The 13129-nt window shown below is 42.8% G+C and overlaps 1 protein-coding gene across 1 annotated transcript in view; it reads right to left on the bottom strand.

The window, feature by feature from the left end:
• Positions 1-8650: 8650 nt before the first annotated feature.
• The window catches only part of fndc1 (fibronectin type III domain containing 1), a 39107-nt gene continuing 34628 nt past the window's right edge, over positions 8651-13129 (bottom strand). The window contains exons 18-22 of the mRNA XM_018730419.2: positions 11056-11135; positions 10941-10970; positions 10506-10667; positions 9607-9729; positions 8651-9298 (exon numbers count right to left, since the gene is read on the bottom strand). Of these exons, the coding sequence (XP_018585935.2) occupies positions 9183-9298; positions 9607-9729; positions 10506-10667; positions 10941-10970; positions 11056-11135 (511 nt within the window). The 3' untranslated portion in view covers positions 8651-9182. The remainder of the gene's footprint in view (positions 9299-9606; positions 9730-10505; positions 10668-10940; positions 10971-11055; positions 11136-13129) is intronic.

A 13129-nucleotide genomic window follows, 5' to 3' on the forward strand; every position in this document is an offset into this window, starting at 1 on the left:
GACTCACATAAGAACAGACTCCAGCTGAATATAATAAGATGAAAATAATAAGCAGGAGTGGCTCGGGTTCTTGTTTTGATTAAATACACGTGCTCACATGAGTCCAGAATGAAACTTTTAACATTTAACTTTAGTGCTTCCCGCTATAAATATGATGCTGGACTTGTTTATACTCATCATTACATCATGTTCACTCTAATTAGAGTTTTACCAACTGGTTGACATCTCTGTTCCTCTGAAAAGACTGAAGGTTTTCATTTGACAGTTGAGGTTTCTTTCAGATGGGCCGTTTTTCTACACTCGTAACAGGTGAGGGTCTAGACTGGAAGCTGATAACCTATGTCTGTACAACCATCCCCCATGTCTCTACATGTCCACCGTGTCTCTCACACCTGGACTGTCCACTGTGTCTCTTTTGGTCCAAAGATTCACTGATACCACCAGTTGGGTGTATCATGAACAACATACCAGGTCTGGTCAAGCAGATCTGCTTTTTGGCCCCTAGATTTTGAATTCTGAAAATACGTTTTATTAATATCCAATCAGTACAACTTTTTAAAACAAGTAAATGAGGAGTTACTCTTTCCTTGGAGACTTCTGAAAACTGAATAAAATTTCAACACGTGATATTTTTGGGGGCATATGAAGGTTTTACGACATCAGATCACTGCCAACAGAATTATAGACAGTTTTTTCCTTCCAGTGTTCTTGAACATTAAATAATAGGGTGCCAATTATATTTTAGATGTTTTTTGGAGATTAAAAGAGCAACAATGCAACACAATAAATCCAAGCATAAATCCATAAATTCTTTGCACGCTAGGAGGTCGATGATGTCAGCTGTATTTGCTATGATTTCATCCTGTACAATTATTAGTAGTGAATGGGCTTTTCATTCTTGCCCAGAATTTCTGAGAATGACCCAAAAAATAAAAAGCCTCATATTATTTGTTCTTGTAAAGATATAAGCTGAATATACATGTTAATTAGAAGAGAAACACAGAGTCCTGATGTGACCCTGTATTAAAGAGGAACTGTTTTGGATCAGTATTTTTGGCCAAATTCCTCTACTCTTTCTATTGTAAGGGGGGCATGGTGGCACAGCGGGTTTGGACGGGTCCTGCGCTCTGGCGGGTCTGGGGTTCGAGTCCTGCTTGGGATGCCTTGTGACAGACTGGCATCCCGTCCTGGGTGTGTCCCCTTCCCCACCAGCCCTGCACCCTGTGTTGCCTGGTTAGGCTCTGGTTTGCCACAAGCGGCTTCAGCCTGTGTGTGTGTGTGTGTGTGTGTGTGTGTGTGTGTGTGTGTGTGTGTTTGTTTGTTTGTTTCTATTGTAATGTATCCAACATTATAAGTCACCTTGGGTCAGGGTGTGAGCTAAACACTACACGATGTGTTACTTTGAGGAAAAGTGTCTGCTAAATTAAATCTACAATTAAAAAGATTCCACAGTGAATGGATCCAGTATCTTCACACTCCAGGGTCTTGCTGTTGTGTGTGTGTGTGTGTGTGTGTGTGTGTGTGTGTGTGTGTGTGTGTGAAGGTGGTGAACAGAATATTGAAAACATCTGGTAGAGGGAAAAGCATAGGGATGAAAGGGATGCCAGAAGGTAACTGACATCACCAGTAACATTTTAGACAGAAGTGATGTTTTAAAAGCATATACAGTATGAGAAAATTACAAACGACTGGTTCATATTATTAAAATGCAAATTTTTTAGTAAATATTAATATTTGCAGCGAAGATTCAGTTGTTACTGCTGAACAGTTTGGTTGATGTCAAATTTATGAGTCTAGTTCATAAATGATCTCATTGTATCATTTTCTCCTCTTTTCATCATGAAGTGGGATGTGTTGTTTAAAAAATGATCATTTTAGTATTTTTTTTTTTAAATAAATGTCTTTACTAAATGGAGCCTGTTCAATTTCTTAGCTTCTTGCAGTTGCAAAATGTCTGAATGTATCAAGATGATGACACCCCAACTGATTCCCCAGATAGAGAACATTTCACATGGATTACTGGGAAAATACAAAGTGGGTACAGGCCCTCAAAATTGTATTTTCATCCATTGGTGACGAACCAGATAAACGAGATTTATTTTTGGTCATAATGGTTTGTAAAATGACACATTTATTCAACATTTCTCAAAGGAATTGACAAATAGACACCTGTTTGTGATGCATATTTTTACCATATTTACATATTAAAAGATGAATTATAAAATTATTTCTAGTGATTCATCTCAAAGCAAGAATGAAAAGCATTCAGAGATTCACTTTTTAAATTCCATTCAAAATTTTTTGTCATGATGTGGGGATCAGGGGGCACGGTGATGCAGTGGGTTGGACTGGGTCCTGCTCTCTGGTAGGTCTGAGGTTTGAGTCCCGCTTGGGGTGCCTTGCGACGGACTGGCGTCCCGTCCTGGGTGTGTCCCCTCCGCCTCCGGCCTTACGCCCTGAGTTGCCGGGTAGGCTCCGGTTCCCCGTGACCCCGTATGGGACAAGCGGTTCAGAAAATGTGTGTGTGATGTGGGGATCAAATGAAGAATAAGACAGAAATTCGTACACATGGACACCCCATGAACATGAGAAAATGGAACAGAATACCCTATTCCTATTGTGTGCTCAGAAATATACAAATAATGAGCTCATCAACACACCCCTAATTATCTGAGCAACACTCTCCTTAGAAGCTAAGCAGCACAAGCATTGTGTGTTCAGCTACATACCTATTATAAGCTCCCTATCATGGTTCGTTCCGGAAGGAACTGTCGGACTCAATTGCAGAGCAGACAGGAGTTTATTTCAAGGACGAACAGGAAGCGTGGCAAGGGACAGGCGAAGGTCTTCGATCGGCGAACGTTGTACACAAGGACAATCCAGAAACGTGGCCGAGGAAACAGGCAGAAGGTCAAACACAAGAAAACCGATCTGGGTTCAGGAAAGAGAAGGGACACGGGAAGAGGACAAGGGTGATGATGAAGGCGAAGCGAAGGCTGACTCTCGGTGAGTGAGCAGTTTGGCGAACAAGGTTCCTCTGCCTTTTATGCCTCCGTCTCCGTCGAGCCCCAGGTGTGTCCTGTCATGCTGATGACGTAGGCATGGCACTCCCGTTGTATATTCAAAAGAAAATGAGAATAAATTCAGTAATATATTATTATACTCTATAATATTATTATATATTATATTATATTATTATATTATATATTCACTGCAGATATTCTGTTTACCAGCTCTTTGGCCTGGGATGGAGATCTGCTCTGAGGATCACTATTGGATGGAAACTGACTTTGAAGACCACAGTGGAGGCACTTGGCAGTTGCAGGGGATATGTCTGCATTGGCGTGTTATGGCTACGTTGGGAGAAGAAAAGACTGGAGTCAGTTGTTACTCCCAAGTCCCTGTGAGTACCAGTGAGGATGAGCAAGTTGGCCAGGGAGATTTCCAGAGAACTCTTGACCAGGGGAAGGGCTACCAGGGAGGCAGGAAGGATTTCAGTCCTACAGAAGATGATTTGTAGGTGATGATCAGTGCTCAGGGTAGATGTACCAGAGAGATATGCTACAATGCACAAGTGTATCTGTGTTGGTTGGGAGAAAGGACAGGAGGAGCTCTGTATCATCTACATAGCAGTGATAAGAAGCTGCAGGAGGTAATGATGGACTAAAGGAACACTAAAAGGAACTTTTCTCTATCTGCAACACTTCCTAAGAGTAAAGGCTCAAGCCCTGTGGAATACCTATTGAGAGAGGCTGAAGGTCAGAGAGTGTGCTACTATTACCCTCTACCTACCAAACTGTCAGATAAAATCTAGAGGTCGAGAAGAATGAGAACAGGGGAGAGGTTGGAAGCTCTAGCAGACTGAATAACTTCTGATGCTGCGAGGAAGGCTGTCTTGGTGGAGCGGCTGATCTTGAATCCCAGTTGATACAGTCAGGTCCATAAATATTTGGACAGTGACAGACATTTCATCATTTTGGCTCTGTACACCACCACAATGGATTTGAAATGAAAAATCAAGATGCACTTTCAGCTTGAATTTGAGGGTATTTACATCCAAATCGGGAGAACGATGTAGCAATTACAGCACTTGTGATATGTGGCCTCCTCTTTTTTTCGCTCCTCAGCTGTTCCATAGCCAGGTGTGTGTTATTTCTTCATTATTTCATGTACAAGCACATAAAGAGCTGATTTCAAGTGTGGCATTTGCATTTGGAATCTGTTTCTGTTAACTCTCAACATGAAGTCCAAAGAGCTGTCATTGCATCAAGCTCAAAAATCAAAACAAACCCATTAGAAAAATAACAAAAAACATTAGGTGTGGTCAAATCAAGTATTTGGTACATTCTTCAGAAGAAAGAATGCACTAGTGAGCTCAGGAACGCCAAAAGGCCCAGGAAAACACGGATGACAATTGTGGTGGATGAAGAATTAGTTCCCTGGTGAAGAAAAACCCCTTCACAACAGTTGGCCAGATCAACAACACCCTCCAGCAAGCAAGCATATCTGTGTCAAAGTCAACAATAAAGAGAAGACTTCACCAGAGTAAATACCAAGGGTGTACCACAAGATGTAAACCACTGGTAAGTCTCAAAAACAGGCAGGCCAGATTAGAGTTTGCCAAAAAACATCCAAAAAAAGCTTGTACAGCTGTGGAACAACATTCTATGGAGAGACGAGACAAAGATGAGCTTGTAGCAGAATGATGGGAATGAACATGGGACATGGGAAGGAACTGCTCATAATCTAAAGCATACCACCTTATCCGTGAAGCATGGTGGAGGTAGTGTTATGGTGTGAACATGTATCGCTGCCAGTGGAATTGGTTCTCTTGTATTGATTGATGATGTGACTGCTGACTGATGCAGCAGGATGAATTCTGAAGTTTATGAGGCCATGTTGTCCACTCAGATTCGGCCAAGTGCTTCAAAACCCATTGGACGGCGCTTCACAGTGCAGATGGGCGATGACCCGACGCATACTGTGAAAGCAACCCAAGACTTTTTTTTTAAAAAAATGTAATGTTCTGCAATGGTCAAGTCAATCACCTGACCTGAGTCCAACTGAACATCCATTTCACTTGCTGAAGGCAAAATGCCCCAAGAACAAGCAGAAACTGAAGACTGCTGGAGTGAAGGCATGGCAGAGCATCATCAGGGAAAAAACCCAGCATCTAGGTTTCAGTCTTCTGGATTTGGAAGTACATATTACAAATGACAATTTAATTTATGGATGTTTGGGTTTGTCCAATTACTTTTGAGCCCCTAAAACTGGAGGGGCTGTGTATAAAAATGGTTATAATTCCCACATGGTTCATACAATGTTGTCGAGAAAACCTTTAAATTAATGCTGACAGTGTACACTTATAAAGCATGTCTTGATTGTTTCATTTCATATCCATTGTTGTAGCATACAGAGCCAAAATGACGAAAATTTAGCCACGTTCCAAATGCTTATGGACCTGACTATAAAATCTCGAGGTTGAGAAGAATGAGAAGAGAAGCTCCAGCACACTGGATAACTTCTGACAGTGCGAGGAGGGCTGTCTCAGTGGAATGGCTGATCTTGAATCCTCATTGAGATCTATCAAAGAGCTCTTTTCAAGAAATGCTGAAAAGTTCTGTGAAGGAAAGAAGGAGGGAGACTGGTCTGCAACTCTGGACTGATTTTGGGTCTTAAGAACAATTCTTCAACAAGTGTTAGATATGGGCAGTTTTGAAGGAAAATGAGCAACAAGAGGTGAGGGTGGAGATGGATATGTTTGAAACAGAAGGAATTGGTGTCAGAGAGGTGATCTGTGAAAGGTGGTATGACATGAAGACAGCAGGTGGTGGCATGGTTTGACAGCACGAGGTCAGAGATTTTTGTTTCATGTTGTTGTTAGGTGCTGTCGAGTCTGTGTTGACTCATGGCAACGCTATAGATAGTTGTCCTGAAAAGCGTCCGGTCTTCGGCCAACCGGCTAAGACTTGAAAGTGGGGCATCCATGGCTGCAGCGATTGTGTCGATCTACTGCATAGCTGGCCTTCCTCTTCTACATTGACCTTCCACTTTCCCCACAATGATGCCCTTTTCCATTGACTGTCCTCTCCGCATGATGTGTCTGAAGTAAGAGAATCAAAGCTGTGTCGTCTTAGCTTCCAAAGGCATCTTTGGATTGATCTGCTGTAATACCCATGCATTTGTTTGGGTTCACAGAGGGTTATAATTTAGGAAATGAGGACTTGTTGGGTGTCCTGCTGTGGAAGGAAGAGGAGGATGTGGAGAATTTGCTGGTGATGGAACTGACTTTCTCTTTGAAGAATGAGGTAACATCTTCAATGAGGGGGAAAGGGAGGAGGATAGGTAAGGAGGGAAAAAAAGGCTGGAAAAAAGTGCACAAGGGTTATTGGATTCTGCCTGTAGTTGCCTATGAAAAAAGTTGTTTTTGCAGCAGAGATGGCAGAGTGGAAGGAAGCAAGGAGATCCTCTGAAGATATTAAGTCAACGGGACTGTAAGATTTCAGCCATCTCCACTGAGGTGCACAAAGATTTGAGGGTTAGAGTGAAAAGTATCAGATGGCCAATGGCTGGAGGTGGAATGTGCTGGTCTGGAGTTGACATAGTGACATAGTGCAGACATAGCCAGGAAAGGGTGATAAAGAAGATGTTGAAAGACTGTTGGCACTCTCAGTCAAGAGGTTGACTGGACATGAAGAAGTGATTTGAAACTTGAAGATGAGTCACAGAGAGGGCTGTAGAGCCAAGTATCCTGGTGAAGAAGATCCAGGTGGTTGCTGGCCTTGTGAGTGGTTGTGGACTGAGACACAAATAGGCTAAATGACTGGCTTTACCATGCTGTTACCTGATCTTAGGAACAAGTAACACAGGATGTCTTCATCATCTCCCAATGGATTTGGGCTCTGAACCCACAGCTGGTGGTATGAAGAATCCAGTGAACTTCTATGGTTGCTGAAGCATTTTCTGCAGAGTCCAGTCGCTCTGTTCTCTATGATTTAATTCCTCCTCAACGAGAGTCACTTTTTCCACTGTGAATGGTCTGTGTCCTACTTTCAGAAAGACATTTACAAATAGTGTGTCGGAAACTGTTTTCCTTTATCGTACCATGCTGAAATTCCGTTTTTAAACGCCTGTTAACGGGGTTGCAACTGTGCTTAATTACAAGCAATATTTAAATATTTTGAGTTATTAATTACCACAACAACAAGTAGGTAATTTGGCGCAATTCCATGTGTGGGACCACATGACAATGGGTTAATATGGGCTCCTCATTTCCAATATCCTTGATGTAAATGTTTAATTCTACTGATGATGCTCAGCATTATAAGTCACTCTTGACGAGCAGCTTGTTTGCTCTTCTTGATCCAGATTTCCATTTTGTTCTTTATGTGTAACACACAAGTTAATTGTCAGACTCCTTGACCGCTCTTCGCTCAGCAGAAAGTCATGGGGTTATTTTGCCTTTCCAGTGGAGAATTACCCATATGGCTCATTTTCCCTCATCTAACACATATTCCAGATGTGGCTGTTTATGGGTTCTCATCCCACAGGCCCCAGTGCAGACGCCTCGGCGCAGTGACACTTGTACAATAAATGCTCTTTGTGTCTCCTGAGTTTGGTGTGATCGCTCGGTCGGGTTGGGGGGGGGACAACGGCACGGTGATATTTCTCAGGAAGGGTCTGGGAGAAAGACCAAGGAGCTCAAGTGCCAATTTTTTTTTTTTTTTAGACTGAATTTTTTTTTTTGCTTTTTCTATACTGAACTTTTTCCTTTTGATTTTTATAGATCCCTGGTCTTCATTGGAGGGTGTTGGCGCAACACAGACGCCATCTCTGCTCTTAACAAGCACGAGTGGAAATGAGCAACAGCAACACTCAAAGCTATAAATAAACCTATAAATCTCGCATGTGGCCTGGAAGATGACCGTGTGACTATAAATATATACACACTGAGTTTAAAAGTCACTTGACGTGATCGACGGGGGAGAAGACGAACTCTTCGGCACGCTGGTGGCTTGCAACCGGATGGAAGGGTTCTGCTCATGAACGAGTCTACCTACTAACACGTTTCGGGTTTAATGACCGAATACACAAAAACAGGACTTTTTTGACCTCCTTTGCTTTTTTGACCTTGACAAACCCCACATTTCCCAGCCGCACTCCTCATATGACCATTATTCAAATGAGAGAAACACCTTTATTGTTTCTCCTGCAGCTGTCAAGTCTCCTGTGGCCCACAGCATGAGAGCAATTTGTTCTTCTGGACTCAAGATCATAACCTTGGAATAAGATTATTATACATACCTCAGTCCCAACCGGAGGTTTGCATAGTGATGGTATGCCTGAGGCATCAGGCCAAATGGTTATTATGGTCTGTCAACCTGAAGGTAGCTGCGTTGAGTCCCACTCCCACCACTAGATTAAAAGCACAACCTACTTCATCCCAATGCTTTTCCACGACACAAATCCAGATGTTTCTCATTAATATAACACTTGAAAGCAAATATGCATTAAGATTTGTAAAGTTTACTTTATTTGTAATTATCAATGGCTCATTCTTCCCTCAGTTGAAAATATACATTTAAATGAAGCTCAACAATACAATAGAAAGATGTCAAAGGGCAAAACAGTTTAATTCTCAGTGGGCTCCATCACCTGACATAGTTTGAAGTAAACCATTTTTCTTGGACCAGAAAGAGCGAAAATAAACTTTAAAAAAAAAAAAGAAAAATCTGTGTGCAGAAACAAACCTTTCAGTCTCAGCATGCTGGGGATGAGCACTATAGTCATCGTTTTTACATGTTAAATTAAATGTGTCCATCATCTGAACGTTAGGGTGTCTCCCTGAATGCTTGTATAAGTCATCGGTTGTGGTGTGATGGTTTACGAGACTTGGGGTGTTTTAACGCTCTGTGTCGCCTTCTTTCAAAAAAAAAAAAAAAGATTTAATAGGATTGGAAACAAACAGGGTCATTTCTCAGCTGAAAGAGTCAGTTACTGAGGCGAAGCACATATGGCCAAGCTTTCCCTCATATACAGACTGCTGGTAACGGTTACATGGGATTGTTAGTAATACTAAAGTACTACATTCTTTACATTGGAAGCAATATATGTTTATTTGCCGTAGCATGTGACTGTCTCTGTTGCTCCGATCACTCCTCGCTCCTCTTGATGGCCCTCTGTTACCATTTTCCCGGGATGGGGACGCCGCACTCGTACCATCCCACGTAGGGGTGAGGGGTGCGCCGACCGATGGGTCCGAAGCTCACCGGCTCTTGGCGATACGAGCGGAAGAAACCTGCGGGAAAAATGAGACGCCCATGTAATCTTTGGTTTAGTCTTAGTTTTTTTAATTCTCTCTATTCATGATCCCTGGTCAAACCTCACTCATCCAGTGTCTCACTGACTGGAGGGTCTTCGGCAGGTTGGAGAAGATATCTGCACTGAAACACCTTAAACCACACAACCTGCACTCTCAGATACAAGGTCATACAGGTCACATATGGCGCTTTTATTGTCTCAGTCTCTCGTCCTGCACATTTTATAAAACTATGGCTGAGTTCTTGGAAGCTCTGCTCTGCTCCTCTGGCATCGCATGGACTTCACCTTGCGTGGTGGGCAGGTAATCTGAGAGGGCGTGTGGACCCGTGCGTCCTTCCAGGTAGGAGTCGACGAACTGGCAGTGGTCCTCGCCGTGGCCGTACGTGTCACCGATGCTGTAGAAGGTGTCTGCAGATTTAAAGCACTATTCCATCAGCACAGCTGATATTTAATTTTAGCAAAGACAGCGAAGATAAGAATGTAGAAGACAACAAAACATCATGGTGATGCAGTAATCTCACAGCTTTTGCCGATATCATTTCCAGATAGACAACTCTATATGTTAATTATCATTCCCTACAAAACCTGTTCATTGTGCAGATGCCTCTCTACTTACGATGGTTCGACTTACAATTTTTCAAAGTTACGATGGTACGCAGCAATACGCATTCGATAGAATCCATACTTCAAATTTTGAATTTCGATCTGTTTCCGTACTTGCGGTACGGTACTTTCTCCCGATGCTGGGCGACGGCAGCGAGCCGCAGCATCCACTCAACCAGGTTCGCAGTTTCCATAGTGACCACATCAATGAGTGTAAACAACCGATACCGTGTTGAAAGCGCTTTTTTTTGTGTTTTCACATCCCATCATGTCCACTAAACGTCCATGTGTGTCTCCTGCTGAAATTTGCCCATCTGTAGGCTATGGTAAGTGTTCTGAGCACGCACAAGGTAGGCCAGGCTAGGCTATGATGTTCGGTAGGTGCGGTACTGTATTCTTTTTTGACTTACGACTTTTCCATTACGATGGGTTTATCGCAACGTAACCCCGTCGTAAGTCGAGGAGCATCTGTAGTGTATTATGAAATATATGCCTACAAAATACCAATATGCTTTCTCACATGGGAACATATGAGACGGAGCCAAGGGACAGAGAACCAGATGTTGAACACTTCATGGTACCTTTCAGGCCGTCGCCCATGAAGATCTTGTATCGTAGAGAGTTGCAGAGAACGACTCCGACGAACTTCCTGTACCACGTGCGCTTCACAAACTGGCTGCCTTTGCAGCTGCTCTGGGTTGGATTGTACTTGAAGCTGAAGGGAATCCAGATCGGTTCTCCGCCTGAAAAGGGTTCAACCATCAAAGTCTTGTTTGCACAGAAACCGGAACGTGAAACGTGTACAATAACGCAGAGCGAATACCATCGCAACTAAAGTGTACAACTTCATTAAGATGTCACATGGGATTACCTGTAAGAAAACTGTATATCACTCCAAAATACCGCTCATGCCATGAAAAAATTCCGCTGAAGGCAAGATTAACCTTTAACCGTAGACTTCCTGCTACGTTCGCTCATGTAAGGTGCTTCTCACGAAGTGCGCAAGTGCGACTTACCTGGGGGTCTCTCTATCAGCAATGGGTCGTCTGAAAAAAAACGGCAACGTGGTCACTTTAAAATGTCATTTCTTGGTTTATTAAGTGATAAAAAGTAAAAGTAAGAGGCGCAAACCTGACTCAGTAACGTAGGTGAACGTGTCGCTGACCGGACCCAGACCGAAGATGTTCTTCGCTTGCACTTTGAAGTAGTACCTGGACAAAAGGTGACAACGGCTCACGTGTTTCGCAGACACCGAGCGAGGTTCTGAACTGCCGAGGGGGAGAAGCTGTGTTTTTGTTGTATGTTTGGACAGAGCGTGGCGGCAGCTGAGCATTCCTGAGGCATGACTTTAACATACACTCACTTTCCATGGCCATTCACACACTCAGCCTTTCGGCATGAAGTCACCCGTTGTGACAGAGAGCAGACGACTGGCTCTGCACCGCTGACACGAAGCATGGCTTCACTCAATAAAACAAATGAATTTACAGACATTTTATTCTTAAATCTAAAGTCCAGAGGTGGGTACTGGTAAGTTGCATTTACTCTCTTAATTGTACTTAAGTACATTCCTAGAGAGGGGCGCGGTGGCGCAGTGGGTTGGACCACAGACCTGCTCTCTGGTGGGTCTGGGGTTCAAGTCCCGCTTGGGGTGCCTTGCGACGGACTGGCGTCCCGTCCTGGGTGTGTCCCCTTCCCCTCCGGCCTTACGCCCTGTGTTGCCGGGTAGGCTCCGGTTCCCCGTGACCCCGTATGGGACAAGCGGTTCTGAAAATGTGTGTGTGTGTGTGTACATTCCTAGAGAAATTATTCTTTTCAATGTAGTTTTCAATATTGATGTTTTATTATTTTGACTTGGTTACGTTTGCAAAGAAACTTTTTTTTTTTTTTTTTTTACATTTTTTTGTCAGCCTCTTTGACTTTTTTGCATTTAATGCTGTCACTTTCCTTCCTTACAAAGATCAAAATCACTTTTACGATTGGCAACACCTCCTCGGTCGGCTAATGAAAAAACACAGAAAAAGGTAAAGCCCAAAGACGTGCTGTTCAGGTTCACCCATAGTGTGTGAGTGACAGAGAGTGTGTGTGTGTTCTCCTGATGTATGGATGAGTGACCCAGTGTAAGTGCTGTATCTAGCAGTGTAAGTCACCGCGGTGAATAAGGTGTGTGGGCTGGTAACACTTCATAGAGTTCATTGGAAGTTGCTTTGGAGAAAAGCATCTGCTAAATAAATAAATGTAAATGTAAATGTAAATGTAATATTCTTGGTTGTCGGTCACAGTTTTACCCTAGATTGAGTGCCGTGGAGGAGTTGCCGAGCAGTTCAGTTTAGGGTCACAATCCATGGGCTTAAACTGACCTATATTTTCTATTATAATCCTTTACATAATTAATCTATCATTTAGGTAAGACATTTATCCAAAGCAGTTTTCACCTGTATACACATTTATGCTACAAGGTATTTATACTGATACTGTGTAAAAGCGTTTGCTCAATAGCAATACAGCAGTGGAGGTATTCGTACCGACAGCCTTCAGGTTACAAGCCATCATCACTAACCTCTCTTCTATTCACTGTGGAACAGCCATAGAGTATCACAGGTCGTATCACAGATACATCATATTGACCAATCAGATTTTAGTGAGAACGCAGTGTTAGCCAATCAGAGTTTACTGATGAGTTTTAGACAACCTATTTCATTCAAATGCAAAAGTGTATATAGTCCATCAACATAATTTTTTCCATACCATGAGAGTTGAATTTCTATTAGTGTTTCTCTAGGCTGTGTTTGAATTCAGTGATTTGGTGAGTCACTTGTATTTTATTAATTTAAGCACATTTGCTTTGCTAACAGAAATGGAATTTCATATTTTTATATTAAGTATGGCCATTTGTGGCATATAGGTGAGGCAGAGAGAACTAGACAGCAGGTTTCCCACATAAAATTAGTTGTATTTACAAACACAAGCAAAACAAACTTGGGAGCTGCTTGCTTTAGGTTGGAACCCAAAGGACAACTAGGTCATGGAAAGAAAACACAAAGTGAAACATCATTTTTTCGTCCAAAACTCCAGTCACTGTTCAGCTATATGGAGTTGAGTTCCTCCTCCCTCACTGTGCTCACCCTCCGGCCCCCCGACCAGCAGATCACGTGTCCCGTCCTCAAGTTGGCAGGGGCGGGTAGTGAAATGATGAACCTTCCTG

Source organism: Scleropages formosus, chromosome 1 (assembly GCF_900964775.1).
Source record: "Scleropages formosus chromosome 1, fSclFor1.1, whole genome shotgun sequence".
In the NCBI taxonomy this organism is placed as follows: domain Eukaryota; kingdom Metazoa; phylum Chordata; class Actinopteri; order Osteoglossiformes; family Osteoglossidae; genus Scleropages; species Scleropages formosus.